The sequence below is a fragment of the Pteropus medius genome, unplaced genomic scaffold, assembly GCF_902729225.1.
Source record: "Pteropus medius unplaced genomic scaffold, Ma_sr-lr_union100, whole genome shotgun sequence".
NCBI lineage: Eukaryota > Metazoa > Chordata > Mammalia > Chiroptera > Pteropodidae > Pteropus > Pteropus medius.
Window position 1 is genome coordinate 4,132,463 of NW_024344374.1, and position 16,946 is coordinate 4,149,408.

At 36.7% G+C, this 16,946-nt stretch overlaps 1 protein-coding gene across 1 annotated transcript in view; it reads right to left on the reverse strand.

Moving 5' to 3' along the window:
* Window positions 1–16,946, reverse strand: part of TMEM245 (transmembrane protein 245) — an 84,696-nt gene that overhangs the window by 31,633 nt on the left and 36,117 nt on the right. Inside the window, exons 8-13 of the mRNA XM_039870660.1 lie at window positions 15,371–15,453; window positions 10,584–10,674; window positions 5,848–5,946; window positions 3,629–3,760; window positions 928–1,050; window positions 653–798 (exon numbers count right to left, since the gene is read on the reverse strand). Coding sequence (XP_039726594.1) covers window positions 653–798; window positions 928–1,050; window positions 3,629–3,760; window positions 5,848–5,946; window positions 10,584–10,674; window positions 15,371–15,453 — 674 coding nt within the window. The remainder of the gene's footprint in view (window positions 1–652; window positions 799–927; window positions 1,051–3,628; window positions 3,761–5,847; window positions 5,947–10,583; window positions 10,675–15,370; window positions 15,454–16,946) is intronic.

Sequence of the window (16,946 nt, forward strand, 5' to 3'; positions counted from 1 at the left end):
AAGAAAGAAAAGCAGGGCAGGAGCCAGTGACATGGAAAGAGCATATGAAGAATAAATGCTGAAGAAACACCTCCTTCAGAAACCAAGCCTGCAATACATGGATCCCAGAAGACACGACAGAAGTTCCTGGCCAGACCTGCAATGCACACAGAGCCTATGACTTTAAGATAACTGAAAACTGCATTGTCAATATCCAACCCTGCAGAGGGCTCAGCCTGGCTGCAGAGGGAAAGAAGAAATAGGGAGGCCACCTAATCTCCTCCCTGAGCAAAGCTAACACTCCTGAGAACAGAAGGAGGCTTCTGAGAGAAAGTGAGGTGTTATGAGAGGCAGGTTTCCTGCCCAAGTGACATGATGATCAGCAGCCAGAGCAAGAGTCTGTGGACAGAAAGCTGATGGGGACGAGTCATTAAATCTTCGTGAATCACAGGCTTGAGAATAAGATATTTAAACTGTTTTGAGTTTTTTTTTCCTACCAAGGTTCGCATTGCTCAGATTATCCTCTCAAAAGGAGATTTAAAAAATGTTGAAAATACCAGTTCCATCACCAGTTTAACACTGAATGTTACCAGGAAGGCTCAAGACAGAAAACGGGCTTCTCTTGGAAAGAAGTTTCTGAAGGAAATAAAAACAGCATAAATCTTAGCCCTACCTGATAGCTTCTTCCACAGATTGGCCAATAATATTAGAGGAAGGGCCTGGCTGAGACAGTGGTGTCAGGCTTATCACCCACTTCACTGGCTTGTAGTACTCATCACTGGAACTTAACAGATAAAATAGTGTAGTCAGGAAAATTATCTGCAAAACAAAGGACAGTATCTCCTAAAAAACCACATTTGGAAACTATTGGAAGGAAACACAAATGGAACCAAGAATATGCTTTACTGCGGAAGGAAATCTGATGTGTTGTTATCTCCATGTACATACCAGAGACAGTACAAAATTGAGAAGGGCCGTCCCGCTGTAGAAGAGGATGGTCAGGAGTGTAGTGACAGTGGTGAAAAGCAAGCTCACATTTCGGCTCATAACAATCCACAGGGACTCCAAGATCTGAGAGGAGGAAAAGATGAATATCAGAACTAGACCCTAGGGAAGAAGTTTCTACAGGTATCTAGTGTGCTTTTAATATGATAGTTTGGTACCATAAACTGAAAAGACAAGAACTATTATTTTAAAAAAAGAAAAATCTAAAAACATTTAAATTGATTAGTAAGGAAAATGGTTGAGTAAATTATGGTGAAGCTACTCCAAATAGTAGGCAGCCATCAGAAACATGTCTATTATTAACATAGGAAAGTATTTTATGATATACTAAGTTTAAATAGCAAGATACAAAAATTTTATATACATCATGATTATAACTATGTAAAACTGGTAATGAATAGTAAAAAACACCTATAGGAGAATATGCCAAAATGCATGTAGAGTCACAAGTGCAGGCCATGAAAATCTAACATTTGTCTCATTAGCTGCCTCCCCCCACTGCCATCTCCAACTTAGTTACATCTACAAATACAAAAGCATCTTCACTAAAAGCACAATAGAAGAAATGAACAGATAGGATCCAGGGCAGAGCTCTGCAGCTACAGACTGTGCCTCAGAGAGATGATGACCCTTCTATTAAGACCTACTGAGTTCAGTTAATCTATCACCTGAAAGTTCAGTAGAACCAAAAAGATGCTAAATATTACTAAAAAGATGTACAATATCTATAGCACTTACATGTTTTCACTTCATATCTCTTTATAAACTTAAATTCCCTCATGATGTCTGTTCTATTCTCAAGCATCCTTCCTCTTAATGAAAAACATGGAAGCAAAATGTTCAGAAAAACACCTTTCCTTACAGTTTTCAAAATGCTCCCATAAACCTCACAACAATTCTGTGAGGGAAGCAATGTAGATGATATCATCTTTATTTTATAGATATGCAAAGTGAAGCTCAAAGGTATTTAAAAACTTGCCCAAGGGCATGGAGCTAATAAGTACAGCTAGAGCTGGGACCAGAACTCATGTCTGAATTTATTTTGGTGCCCTTTCCAAAAGGCAATTCTGGTTTTTGTCATATGTTCAAGTTACACCATCTGTGCTATGAAAGGCCTATCCATTCCTTTCCTACCTCAAATGTACCATTTATAAAGGCACATTTTGTTGTCCTCGGCATTTCTTGCAAACCTCAGCTCAGTCTTTATAAGAGAACTCTGGTAGGCTGGTTTCATTTACAAAAACTCCTTACATAAAATCTTGAAAATGTTTCACAATGCCTACAAAAATATGCATAATTGACTGTTTGACCCTGTGGGATAGAGAATGAATGAATAAATGCCACTGATTCCAAGAAACAAACTAACAATGCCCTTACTTGTGATATCGACAAGCATTCTTTTGGGGGCCTCAGTCATTTTGGAATTTTTATCAATAAAAGATTTAAAATAGTTTCTGGGTCATACTGATAGGAAATGCCCTATGGTAATTCTTAAGAAATTAACTGAATACATTAACTGTAGACTGGTAATCACCAATATCAAGTGACCTTTCTGTGTACTCAAGAGGATTAGGCAGGAAGGTTTAGAATACAAGCAAGAGCTGCTGGCATGAAATATGATGGCAGAGGTAAACAAATGTCATTTCAAACTGCTATAGCTCTATTAGGTGGATGGGAGGAAGGGAAAGTGTGTGTAGGGATGGAGGCAGGAACCAAAGGAGCTGTAAGAAAATCCTAAAGGAAGTGGAAGAGAGCACTGAGGGACTTATAAAAAAGGTCACACCTTTACCTTCATCTTCCATATCAGAAAGCCAAAAGATAATATCTAAAACTGTAAAACCAAGAAAACAGCAGAAACATTATTTTGAAATGCCCAGAGAATGCTAAAAGAATTGACAGCTGTTTATGGAGAGTGAGACTGAAGTGGAAAAGCACAGAATTAGGCATTGCTACAGTTTTTTAATAAAAATTCTAAAGCATTTTTGACTTTTCAGCTACGGTCATGTTTTATTTTGATAAAAATTAAATTTAAAAAATCTAGCACTGCAAATCTCAACTTCTGCCAACTTGATGAAAGTCATAAGTTTATGCATAAGAAAATTATTCTAATCTCTGTGAAAAGCCATAGGCCGAGACACCTCACAAAATAAACAACAGAATAAAGCAGTCGCTAAAACTTAGCTACACTGCAAGCTATTCCCTGCTGCCCTCCATTCTTTGTTTAAAAAAATGCAGAAGTGGATGGTGCACGGCAGAGAAAAGCATATTTCCATCTGGTGGGTTTCACCCACCAGAAAGACAGCTCCCTCTCCAGTGGTCCAGCTGGGCACATTCTGGTCAGCTGAGGGGGACGAGGATACCTAGCTCACTCAGAATCTGAGAGCAACAGCACCATGCATGTGCTTCCTGATTCAGCATCTTTTGCTTACTCTTCAGCCACAAAGGGTGCATCAGTTGGAGATACATCTGAGGTCTATGACTTTTGAACATCTTTCTAGTGCATTTAGAATTTGCAAAAGTATAAATTTCGCGGCATTAAAAACAGGGTAACTAAAAGGCCTTTAAGTGTATAAAGAAAGCTGAGAATTAACGTTTTTTAGTTTTTTATTTTAAGTCCAGTTTAACTATGAATACTATTTCTTACCGAAAGAAATGTCTCAATGTTCTCGTGAACGAAGGAGGCAATATCCTGCCAGTCCAGAATGTCCCCTAGCCAGCTATTCTGACGACTCATGTGCATCTTGTGTCCTTTGTGTCTTCCAGAATGTGTCACGTTCTATGGAATAAAAAAGTTCAGATGTGAAATCTCCATCTTAACCTACAGAATAGAAAGTATAAATAGCCTATTTTGTTTTAGGTCCACTTGAGCACTTTAGTAAGTACACAAAAGTGAAAAACTTTGCATTATTTTATGTTTTTTTAATATTTTTAAAATTTTATTATTCGTTTCAAATATACAGTATATTAGACATTTACATGGTTTAATAACTTTGCATTATTTTAGAAATCAATTAAGAACTGCACCTAAAGACCTGAAAGATATCTGTCTGTTTACATTCTAGTTACCGTGTCTCAGCCTGGCTCAAGTGCTTCCCTCCTAAATACATTTGTGAACACACTTTATTCCTCAATGTACTCAACTGTATACGAACACAGTATTTACTTTCGTCTTTCCTCCCTTTTTTTTAACCCCTTTTTCCTGGTCTCTCTTGCTTTTTTCCTCCTTCCCTCATCTTCCTTATTAATCTTCCACACAAAATAAAGGGAGCAGGGTGGAGAGAAGAATATGAAAAGCAATACAATGTTATGTCAATACAACACAATACAACTGTGTCTCAATAAAAAGGGGAAAAAAAAAACAGAATCAAAAAAAGAAATAAGAGGTGGAGGTGGGGTTTGGGGAGAATCTAACTTGTCTACCTGGAAGAAAATTACACTGGCAGGAACAGAAGAATAACTGGATTTGAAAGAGACGTGAATAAATGAAGTGACTGGTGAGGTTAAAACTCAGTAACAGAGGCAATCTCTTAGCATTCGGCATGTGGTTCCACTCCCCCACCTGTTAGCAGCACAGCCATATCCACCTTCATTATGCAATAAAGACACTAGGGTCCTAATAAAAGAAGTAAAGAAAGCAACATACTTAACCACTTACATACCTATGTGTTTAAAACATCGACCTCTCTGGATCATAAAAGAAAGCTTAAAGGGGGTGAGGGATAGATAGTAAAAGCTGTTTGTAAGCAAAAGCCCCCCAGTTAGAAGAAACAGACACAACCCTATTGCCTGCTTCTTCAGTAGATATCTACCTAGAGATTCTTCAATTAGTTTTAACTCTCAGTCTTTGAAATCCACAAAATCAACACTTCTCCTTCAGCTCCTCTCAGGATAAGAGTATACAATCCCAAACAGATCACTAAGAAATAAATTTAAAATTGAGCCCTCCTCTCCACTACGCCAAGAAAAGAGATTTATATATGCCCTCCTCTCCTTAGACCAACTGTGGGAAAAATCACCACTAACTCTGCCTCGCTCTCCATCTCCTTCCCCACTGGACAGGAGTCTTCCACAACAGTTCCCGATGGCTCACAGGCCCTGCCAGCCCGGCATAGCATAGCCCGGCACAATCCGTTGCTTTTAAAACTGTCGCTTTTTTATTTAATGGAAAATGATATTTTTCCATCATAAATTCTGAAGTAAGAATATATCAGCACAAGTAGCACACAGGCTGACTTAAAATAAAGATTCATAAATGTCTGGATCTATTTGCACTTCCTCAAAGAAAAAGTTCTTAATGTCTACAGCTGTACTTTCCAAAACAGTAGCCACATGTGGTTACTGAGCACTTAAAATGCTGCTAATCCAAAAACTAAAATGTGCTGTCAATGTAAAATACACAACAGATTTCTAAGATTTAATATGAAAAAAATAAAATAAAATAAAATATCTGAATAAATTATTTTACTGATTGAAATGATAATACATTGAATTTACTGGGTTAAGTAATTATTAAAATTCATTTCACCTGTTTACTTTTAGTTTTTTAGTGTGGCCATTAAGAAAATTAATATTACATTTGTGGCTTGCTTTACATTTCTACTGCACAGAGCTAGCCTAGATGATGAGATGCTGCTGATGGTAATGAATAGACGATGCAACACGGATGGAGCAGAGGGACTGGCAGATTCTGCCATGGAAATTAACCATCAACTCACAATGATTTAGCGACTTAAGGTTGAAGACTCTGCAGCTTAAAAATTTCAATAAATGAAGTCCTAGTGTTAAAACAATCCTATCTAGTCGACAGATACATAAAAGGACTTTATTAGTTTATAACTGAAATCCTTAGCTAAAACACCTTACCTTTACAAACCAAGAATGATACAGTCTGTCCCAAAGTTCTAGTACTTGCTTTTCAATTACAGCAGTATTGTTCACCTTATCTCCAAGAATTTTATGAAGCTGAAAGAAATACAGATATTATCTGGTTTAATATTTCAGGCAATAATCCAATAAAATTAATACATGTTGGTCTTTACATTTGTTCCAAATCAAACTAAAATGTTCCAGACTATTTAATTGCCTCTAGCCACAACTGTGCTCTGTTCATAAAATCTACTCCTTAATATTCTCAGTAAATTTCCTCTCTCTCTTGCTTCTTTTCTCTCTCCTCCATCCTTAGGTCTTGAGGTGAGCTACTTCATGCTATAGGGGAATGGTACTAATGAAGCAATGATAAGTAACATCTCTGATCTTACCTGCCCAGAGAAACATCTGTCCATGTGACCCCAATGCTCACTCATTAGACAGAAGTTTCATGCTACATTTATCACTATTATTAAGAATTGCCATAGAATTTTAAATAAAATTTTAAAACCTTAGCTACAAACACAAATATCTCCCTTAGTTTGCTGAGAGATGTTGTGTCTAAAAGTTATGACTGAGCAAACCGGCTTCAACTTTTGTGGGAATCAAGCACACTGAGATGAGATAACTTAGAGAAAGGCTATTTACTACAGTATCTTAGCCCACACATTAGTTGTTATTAAAACCATATGGTAATATTAAAGACACTTTAAAAAGACAAACACTGATTTGGAGTCCCACTTTCCTTAATACAACTGTTGCCATTTTTCCATTTCCTTTGCAACTTTCTGCCTGTTTACATTGACATAATTTAGAATTTTGTATTTTCTTTTGCATCACAAGGATTTCATATTTAGTCTTCATCACTAGCCTTCATGTTTATTTTTAATAGTTTCATATTAGTTCATTAAGTTTTGCTATTATTTAATCATTACCAAATCATAGGATATATATATATCCTATGATATATAATATGTAATTTTTAATGTCACAAGTAGTAACAATGCAGTGAACATCCTTATACACAATATTTTTCTTATTACTAACAGTAAGACAAATGTACAAAGATCAAAGGAAATGAGCATTTTAATGGTTCTTGCTATGCAGTTAAATTGTCTTCTGTAACGAATATATCAATAAATACTTTCCAACACAGTATAAATGAACCAGTTTTCCCAAAGCCTTATAAACTAACTGATAAATTTTTAGGTAATTTAAGAGGTGGGGAATGATAACCAATTATTTATACTCTTCTTCTTTAGTGACTAGAATGCCCATTTTCCATCTTGGTTTTCAATGTGTATTTCCTTTAGTGTGGCCTATCCATACCTTTTGCCCACTTGATGCTGGCCTTATAGATACTTGAACCAGTCCTTATTAGACATATCTGATGCAAATATATCTGCCCAATGTTTTCCTTTATATGTGACTTATTCGTAAACCAAACACAAATTAGTGAATATAAAAGCCATTTATCTCTGTAAAATATTTTACAATTTGCAAATGGCTTTCACCTACATGTGATCTTTACAACAACCCCAAGAGTTAGACAGAAAATAGTTTTGTCATCATCTTTGTTCTTTTGAGAGAAGAGATTTAGAAAACAGATCTAAGACAGGCCCAGGGTCATGCAGCCAAGTGGCAGAGTCAGAATTAAAAGTTCTCGAATGTTCTTTCAACTATGGCCTATATAATCTATGAATAAAGGACACCTAACAGAGCAAATTACCCCAAATTAAAAACCACAATTACCCCAGTCTAATTTCCTTTAATTACTTTAAATTTGTCTTTTATATAACTGTCAGATACTCACAGACCTCCTATTACCAATTCTTTCTGTCATTTTTCTATCAGTTTCTGAGATTTTCTTTCAACCAGAAGAGGCCGAAAATTATGCACAGTCTCTTTTTGAGACTGTCTGCACAGTGGCCTTTATTGCAATAAAGCACTAATTCAAACTGACATCTCCTTTAGCAGTCCCACCCCCAGCACAACAGTGAATAAATAACTCTAGAATACCACAACCTAACAGTAAAGGAGAGTTCAGCATAATTTTACAGCACGCTATAAAACACTATTTTCAAGATCGTGGCGCTATCAACCATAGCAGAACATTACAAACCTAGAATACTGTTCTGTGACACTATAATATATATAGCTAGCTGCAAGGAAGACTGGGCCAGAGAGCACAGTCTAATGGACATATCACTGCTATTAAAAGAATCAGTAAAGCACACATACTATTGATAGTATGTGACACGCTCTTTGCTTATGGAAAACAACAAAGCGTCAAGGGCAGTCAGAATGCCATTTGAGTTGTATGACTTAACACAAATAACCTCATCTATGAAGTGGGGGGCAATTCTCAGTACTCATGTGAAATCTTAGCCGCATTAGCCATAGCCGACCAAGTGTTTCTTGAAACATTTTCTTCTCTAGGCCTCTATGACATACACAGTTTGGTCTTCCTCCTACCTCACAGGCTACTCCTCCCTCAATCTTCCCTGCTGCCTTTCCTGACTGTCAGAACCTTAAGCACTCCAGGGGTCTGTCTTTGATCCTCTTCTATGTACCCTCTTCCTTAGGGCTGGATTGTGTCCTTCTCCAACCCCCATTATCGATATGTTGAAGTCCTAACTCCCAGCATCTCAGAATGTGACTATTTGGAGACAGGGTCTTTAAAGAAGTAAGTAAGGTAAAATAAGGTCATTAGGGTGGGCCCTAATCCAAGATGACTTGGGTCCTTAATGGGAAAAAAAAAGATAAGGACACAGACATATATAGAAGGAAGACCATGTGAAGCCATAGGACATCTGCAAGCCAAGGAGAGAGGCCTCGGACGAAACTAATCCTATTGACACCTCGGATCTTGGACTTCTTGCATCTAGAATTATGAGAAAATAAATTTCTGTGGTTAAAGCTATCCAGTCCGTGACACTTTGTTATGGCAGCCCTAGCAAATCAATATAGGCCATATCATCTGACTCTACAGATACTATCCAATGATACTCAAACTTCCATCAACAGCCCAGATCTTTCCCCTGAGCTCCAGCTGTGTATGTCCACTTACAGTTTTTGATATCTCTACTTATTTAGTACTATCTCAAACTTAATATGCCCCAAACAGAATCTGTAACACCTATACCCCACTACCACCTCCAAGTTTTTCCACCTCCGCAAGTGGCATAGTTAACCTTCCTTCAGCAAACCAAAATCTTCCTTCCCTTTTACTCTGTAGCCAATCCATGAGTAATACCTCATGAATTTTTGAGATCAGAACAACCTCAAAAATATATCCCAAATATGACCATTTCTCTCAGTTTCCACTTCCACAATCCTAGCCAACTTATCAATATTTCACCTGAACTATCGGAATAATATTTTAACTGGTCTCCCTTCCTTCTCCATTCTTGCCCCCTTCTCCATAAAGCAGCCAAAATGAGCTTTCAATATCCTAAATCGGGTCATATCCCCTTCTGTTTTAAATCCATATGTTTACCTTCGAAACTAAGAGAAAATCCCAATTTCTTATGATGACCTAGGGCTTGTCCCATTACCACATTCCCCATTCTGGACACACTGTCCTTCCTTCTTTCCCTCAACCAAGCCTGTTCTCATCTCAAGAGACTTTGAATTCCCTATACCTCAGCTTAAAACTTTGTTTTATCAGATCTTCACAAATTCACTAATTACCAGGTCTGGGCAAATTCCAGTCTCAGTGGAAACGTCACCTCAGAAACGCTCTCTGGCCATTCCAGCTAAAACATCACCTTGGTTCACTCTACCACACTATCCTGTTTACCCTGCTCTCCACACTTTTAGATGTGAAAGTCTTTCTTGTTTGCATGTTTAATGTTTGTCTCCTCTCACCAGAGTATATGCTCCAGGAGAGTGGTGACTTTCTGGTTTACCACTTTTTCCCATACTCGGGAGAAGGTGGGGAGGATATCCCAAATCTGTATCATGGAATCTGATCCTTAACTGCGACAGTTATGTCTTCTGTCATTTCTCCTTCACAAAGCTTCAGTTGAGCTCATCTCCCAAGCACACTCTTGCTACTACATCTTGGCTCACATATATCCCTTCTTAAAATACACCCTTCATTCTCTTTATGCATCTAAGACCTATCATTCCTTCAAGGTTATCTCAGCTGCCATATTAACACACTCTATTCAGTTCCGGACACACACTTCTAGCCATACTGCACTGGAAAGAGCTAGGGATTCGGACTAGTCTTCAGTTTGAAACCAAGCTCTTCAATTTACTACACGACCTTGAGAATTAACCTAGCCTTACTGAGTTTGTTTCTTTGTAAAGTGGACAAAATAATTCACGCTACTGCAGGTTTCTTGGAAAGACTAAATGAAACAAATTGGAAACTGCAAAGCACAGTTAACCAGCAAATAATAAAATTTAATTTGCACTAATACTTTTTTACTCCCACGAAGCCTTTTTGACCACCTGAGCTTAATGATCATTCCTTCCTAATGCGCAAATAATGAATCAGATCTATCTTGAACAAGAAGCAAATGGCCAACTTCTCAGGTTGTTCAGGCTACTAGCACTACTCAGTGTCATCATCCAGTAGGTTTAATTTCATTGTATGTTGCTTGCTGACTTGTAGATATAAGCCTATTGCAAAAATACAATTGTTCTAAACAGAATCTCAGTTTATGCTTTATTAAATGAAGGCCTTGCAAAAAGAAAGCCACAAAGAGAGGATCTTCCCTTACCTTGTGAGTTATCCATTCTCGTCCATACTGATACACGTTGTTAGCCGCAGAATTGAGGGCTCTTTGGACTACCTGAGCCTCAGGAAGCCAACTAATTTAAAAATACAGAAAAAAATGAAAAATTAGTACACTTTTAGTGTACTGTACCAATAACTCTTTAAACTCAACATATTTAAATAATCGGTAACTGACAAACTATTGACTAGTCATCACTGCACAAATACAAATGAATCACATGCAGGAATCCTTGACTTAGAATTAGGCCTAATTGGCCAAATTCTAATATTTGGGATTACTTTTCAAGCTTTATCTTTTAGACTCACTTTTCCCAGAACCATCCTTTCACTCTGCTCTGCTGGGTTTCTCTGTCCGTAAAGCCTTGGGTCATCTGCCTTATTCAGCATCAGAGGAAGTGGTTCTGGGACTCAAAATGGTGGCTCTCAAAGTATGGTCCATGGACCAGCAGCATCAGAAGTAGTTGGAAACCCGGCCAAACCCCAGATTTACTGAAAAGAACCTCTGGAGCTAGGAACCAGCAATCCATACCTTAACAAGCCCTGAAGGTGATTCTGATGCATGCTAACATTTGAGAACTGATCTAACAAACTGAAGAATTGAGGGGGAAAAAAAACAAGAAAATTAAGACGGTAAATCATTGTTTTCAATTTTTTTTATCCACTGAAGATCTTTTTCTTTAAGATGCAAGGAAATTCTGAGCAGAGTTCCAGCTATACAAGGAACTGCAGTCTACAAACTTTAATCCTTGTGCAGAGAGAGGTGGGCTCCCCATTTTCCTGTTAACTGAGGAGGCATCTGCCTTAATCAATAACATGTGACATGTGCTCAGTGTTTTCCAAAGGAGAAAATATTTTAATATAATTTCTTAATTGCTATATACCAGAGGTGTTGACATTCACAAATTGGTTTGACTCTTTAATATTAACTAGTTCATCCTATACTCCACATAAACAAATTATTTGTGAAGCTTTTTGGAATTCTCAGTTCAAATATTTCTCAACAAGAAAGACAAAACTTTAGAGATATCTATAACAGCTTTTAAATCACTCTAATAGTCATAGATTCATCAGTGGTTTGAATGGACTACTGAATATTTTCAACTGTATGGTACTTCATTTTTATTGGGGAAATTATATGTTGTAGTGATATTCAAAAATATGAGGATTCACAGAGGTATCTGAATTGGTCCTTAATGACTAATGAACATCTACTAAGCTTAATAGTCTTGCTGGCTGCAGTGAAAACACTTCACCAATGTCTTGCATCCTAACAGCAACAGATAAGGAAAGCTGTCATGAGGCCAAGCCAGAGGCCTTAGTTCAGTCAAGACCTCCTCGCAATACATGCCCTCTAAAAGAAAGAAGCCAGAAATACTTGAGCTACCTTCCCTGGGACCAACTGGGATGTGCCTCAATCTTATACCAACCACAGTCTCTAAAGTGAGCTCCTTCCTTAGGCTATTTGCTAACTCAGCCAATCTAACTCTCCTACCCTCAGTAGAAACCAAGTTCCTATAATTTGGACTGGCCTACCCTCACCTTCCTGGGTAAATATTAATCTCTATCACCATATGACCTTCCAAGAGAACAGCCTCAATTAAAAACAGCTTAGCCTACTGGGTTCCTCCCAAGTAATGGCATTGCTAAGTGGCATTCAGTAGCTTCTTAGTGCTATCTCCTAAGGAGGGTCCTTAGAATAAACAGACTTGAACCTAGTCAACAGAAAGTAGAAAATGGGTTCCAGACTAACAGAATTGTCCAAGACAAGAATTGAGATGTGCTCTGAGTTCAACTTTATTTTCTCTGAAGCTCTGCTAGGATGATCCTACCGTAAGTATTTATCATTTATATACCATCTTACCAAGCACATCCGTGGGAAGTCGAGATAGCTACATGGGACATATATAACATGTACCACATTGAAAAAAAATATGTCTGATCAATTCTTAACTATATTCCCTCAACTAGGAATATCCACATAAACATCCCACAAGGGTATGGGTATTTCTGCCTTCTTTGGGGCAGAAATCTACTGGATACTAAGATTTGCAAGAAACCATTACTATTAATTCATGTCCACTCCAACTGAGATCTGGAGTGAAGTTTAAAAAATTGACAGCCTTAATATCTAAAGGGCTCCTTTTGCTGCGAAAGAATCAGAACCATGAATCACCAACGTTTAAACAGCTTTTTAAAATCCTCTTACATGGAATAATACTCAGCAATGAAAAGAAACAACTATTGATCCACCATCTTTGATAGACTTCAAAGGGAATTATGCTAAGTCAAAAAAAAAAAAAAAGCCAATCTCACAAGGCTGAATACTCTATGATTCAACTTATATACTATTCTTGAAACAGTATTATAGATATGGGGAACAGATTATTGGTTGCCAAGAGTGGGGATATGCTAAAGGAGGAGATAGAGGGTAGGTGTGGCTATAGAGGGGTGGCATGAGGGAACTTACGATGATGAACAGTTCTCCATCTTGATGTTGTTGGCAGCTTACAGGAAGCTACGCATATGACAAAATTACAGAGAACACACATACATACACATACGAGTGCATGGAGAACCAGAGAAATCTGAAGGTCTGTGTACTGTACCAATGTCAGTTTCCCGATTTTATTATTGTACTATAGTTATGCAAGATGACAACACTGGAGGAGGTGAAGAAGAGTCCATGGGACTTTTGCGTGCATTTCTTTGCAACTCCCTATGAGTCTAAAATTATTTCAAAATTTAAATGAAACAAAAACAGCCACCTTTCTATTACTTCTCTTGATTTGGACCTCCCCAGATTGGTTATGCCTTCAATAGAGATGGTGCTACAATTGAAAACGAGTACAGAAGGGATTTGGACTTATTTTTACTACAGAAGAATGATCATGAAAGGAGCCCTTTAGATAGTAAGGCTGCCAATTTTTTAACTTCACTCCCGATCTCTCTCCTGAACTACACACCAACATACCAATGGCCTACTGGATGCCTCTACTTATACTTACCACAGACACCTCAAACTCAACAAGTAAAAAAGTGAATTATTTTTTTCCACCAAAATTTGCTGTTTCCTGTATTAGTGAATCCATCATCATTCACTAACTTTCTAAGCTAGAAACCTATGAATCACACTAGATTTCTTCCTCCTATACCCAATTAATCACCAACTGACCCTCTTAAGAGCTTAAAAATCTATCTGTTCTTTTCACCTCCACTATAACTGTCCACGAACAGGGCTTCATCACCTCACCTGGTTAACTCTAGCTTTTAACTGATCTAAAAGGCTCCAGTCTTGTATCTCCCCCTCCATCTTTTCTCTGTAGTGCAGGTGCAAAGAGTACTCTAGGATGAAATCTCATGAGGCCTCTTCTTATATTCTTAATCAAGATAATGAACGTATCTATCCCTCAAAAATCTTCTTGAATATTTGTGCTCTCCCCTGGAGCCCAACCCTATCCACAACCCTAACCGCCAATCTTTTTGTCACTATAGACCAGTTTGCATTTTCTAGAACTTTACATAAATGGTACCACTTTCTGTGAACTCTCTCTTGCCTGACTTCTTTCACTCAGCATAATTATTCTGAGATTCGTTCATGTTGTTGCAGGCACTAATCATTCATTTTTACTTAAGGCTAAGTTACGCATTATTCCATTGTGTGAATATATCACAATTTATAACAATAAATATTGAAGAAAAGCACTTTCAGTATGCTCTGGGGAAAGGAGATAAGTGTGGTAAAATGTATTTTGAAATAAGTCCTTTTAAGAATATTCAAATATGATTTCAACCTAGTTCAAATAAAGAAATGTTCTAAGCAGGTTTATATAAAGACATAAAGTCAAGTCAAAGGAGAAAACCAAGTTAAATTTCAATTTATAATCGTAAAACTGGCAGAGTATTTCCTAACTTAGTAAAAAAAGAGATCATGCAATTTGTCATCAAGTTCAATTAGATGAACAGCTTAGCTCTGCTAAACGTTCCCCACAGACATAAAACCCTCTCACAGAAGCCAAATTAAACAAGTACACAAAGAGAGCCTCTAAGATAGGGGTCAGCTAATTTTTTTCTGTAAAGGGCCAGGGAGTAAATATTTTACAGTTTTTGGGACACAGACTCTGTGTCGCAACTACTCAATTCAGTCTGCTCTTGCAGTCCAAAATAGTTATAGACAATATGGGAATGAATGGCTATGGGTGTATTCTAATAAAACTTTATTTCAAAAACAAAGGTGGCTGGATTTGGTCCTGAGCCACAGTTTGCCAAAATGATACAATACTGAAATATGTCAAAAATTCTATAGAAACTTGAAGGACCAGATAGTATGTTGGAAAGCTTCCCTTAATTGATCAGAAACACTGACTCTGCCACTAGTGGATTATTGTTTCAATCTCCTTAACCCTCAATCTTCTTTCTTCTTCTGTGATATACCGATAATCTCTTCAACCTACCGCACACTGTGAAGAAGACAGGTCACAACGTAGGTGACAATAGTTTGTAAATTATTAACATGTTGGAAATTGTAAATCTCAATTCGAATATAAAGCATCATTTAAGATAGATTATTTCCAAAATCTTAAGCACTTTCCCAACACCCCCTCTCCCGTATTACTTGCAATTTTTACTCAAATATGACAACATTCATCAAAACTTTTGCAAATGCTATCTTTTCTCTTCCATGACAGCTGCATCAATGAAGACCACTTCATGCAAACGGATGCTGAACCTAGGTCATTCATCTCTATTTTTGATGTCAAACAATATTCTTACTTTGCCCACTCAGGGTGATTTGCTAGAGTCTCATTAATCAAACTGCTTGTGACTTCAATCATGTGTACACTCTCTTGATGCACCTGTATTATGGATAAGGAGAGAAAAGAATCTCAATAAAAAATAAATCCAATTTAACATTTATTTTCCTACACTATTATTGGAACAATACTTTAGAGTCAAATAATAATACATCTTAGCTGCAATTAATTCAGAAACCTGCAGGGAACAGCTGCTATACATAATAACCTATGACACACTATGGGAAATAAAACGTGTACGTAACAGCTCCTTGCCTTCAAGAAGCACAACAATTAAAGAGAAAAATATGTAAACAGATACATACAAATAATATAAATTTAAATATGTTTAGTTCACATGTGTATATAGTATGTATATATTTGCATATAATATAAATATATGTATGCAGTATCAATACTACATGAGCTTGCAGAATTATAACTCAATGAGATACATAGGCAAATAAGCAACTGAGTAAGGTTTCTGAGTAAAAATAAGCCAACTGAAACTGCTCCGAATTTACTATGCCCAATAACCAACAAAACGAGGGAGATACAAAAGGAACAAGCCAGTGTCAGGAAATACGCTCTATATGATTTTACTTTGTTTAAACTTCTTAAGCCTACTGAGTATTTGGTTTATCTCAGTGAATATTCCACATTTAAAAAGAACATGATTCTGCTGCTGTCAATTTGGTCAAATTGACAGTGTTTCTCGAGGCTTTTATTTCCTTACTAATCTTCTATCTACTTACTCTTCTAATTATTGCAAGAGGAATATTACTCAATCTCTAAATATAATCATTCATTATCTCTTAATTCTGAATATTTTGTTTCATGTATTTTAGAGCTCTATTGTTAAAACATACATATTCATAATTGTTACATCTTACTGTAAGACTAATTTTTATCATTATGAAAGGTCCCTATTTATCTCTAGTTTCTTGTTTAAATTATGCTGTCATTAATATAATCACATCTCTTATGTTTATAGTTTGCATGGTTTATCTTTTTTCATCCTTTTACTATCAAATCTTTTAATGTCTTTGAATTTAAAGTGTATACCTTATAGATACCACTTAGTTGGAACCTGCTTTTTTATATCCAGTCTGAAAATCTCTGCCTTTTGTTTAGTTGCCTCACATTTAATATAAGTGTTGATATGACTGGATTTATGTCTGCCATTTTCCTATTTGTTTTCTGTCTGTCTCACCTCTTTTACTGCCTTCTTTTGTGTTAAGCAATCATTTCTTACTATACCATTTTAGTACCCCTAAAATTTGTGTTTAGTGGTTGCTACTTATCTTAAATTTATTACACTTTTAATTTATCACAATCTACTTCAAACTAATACTGACTTACTTCCAGTAAAATATTTATAGAAACTTCTTACCAGTATACTTTCATTTCCATTTTTTCTTCTTTGTGCTATGGATATGTGTGTGTGTGTGTATACATATATATATTTCATTTATGTATGTTATAAACCACAATTTTTTTACAATTTTTCTTAGACATACATTGTTTAAATAAATTGAGATGTGAAAATATAACTT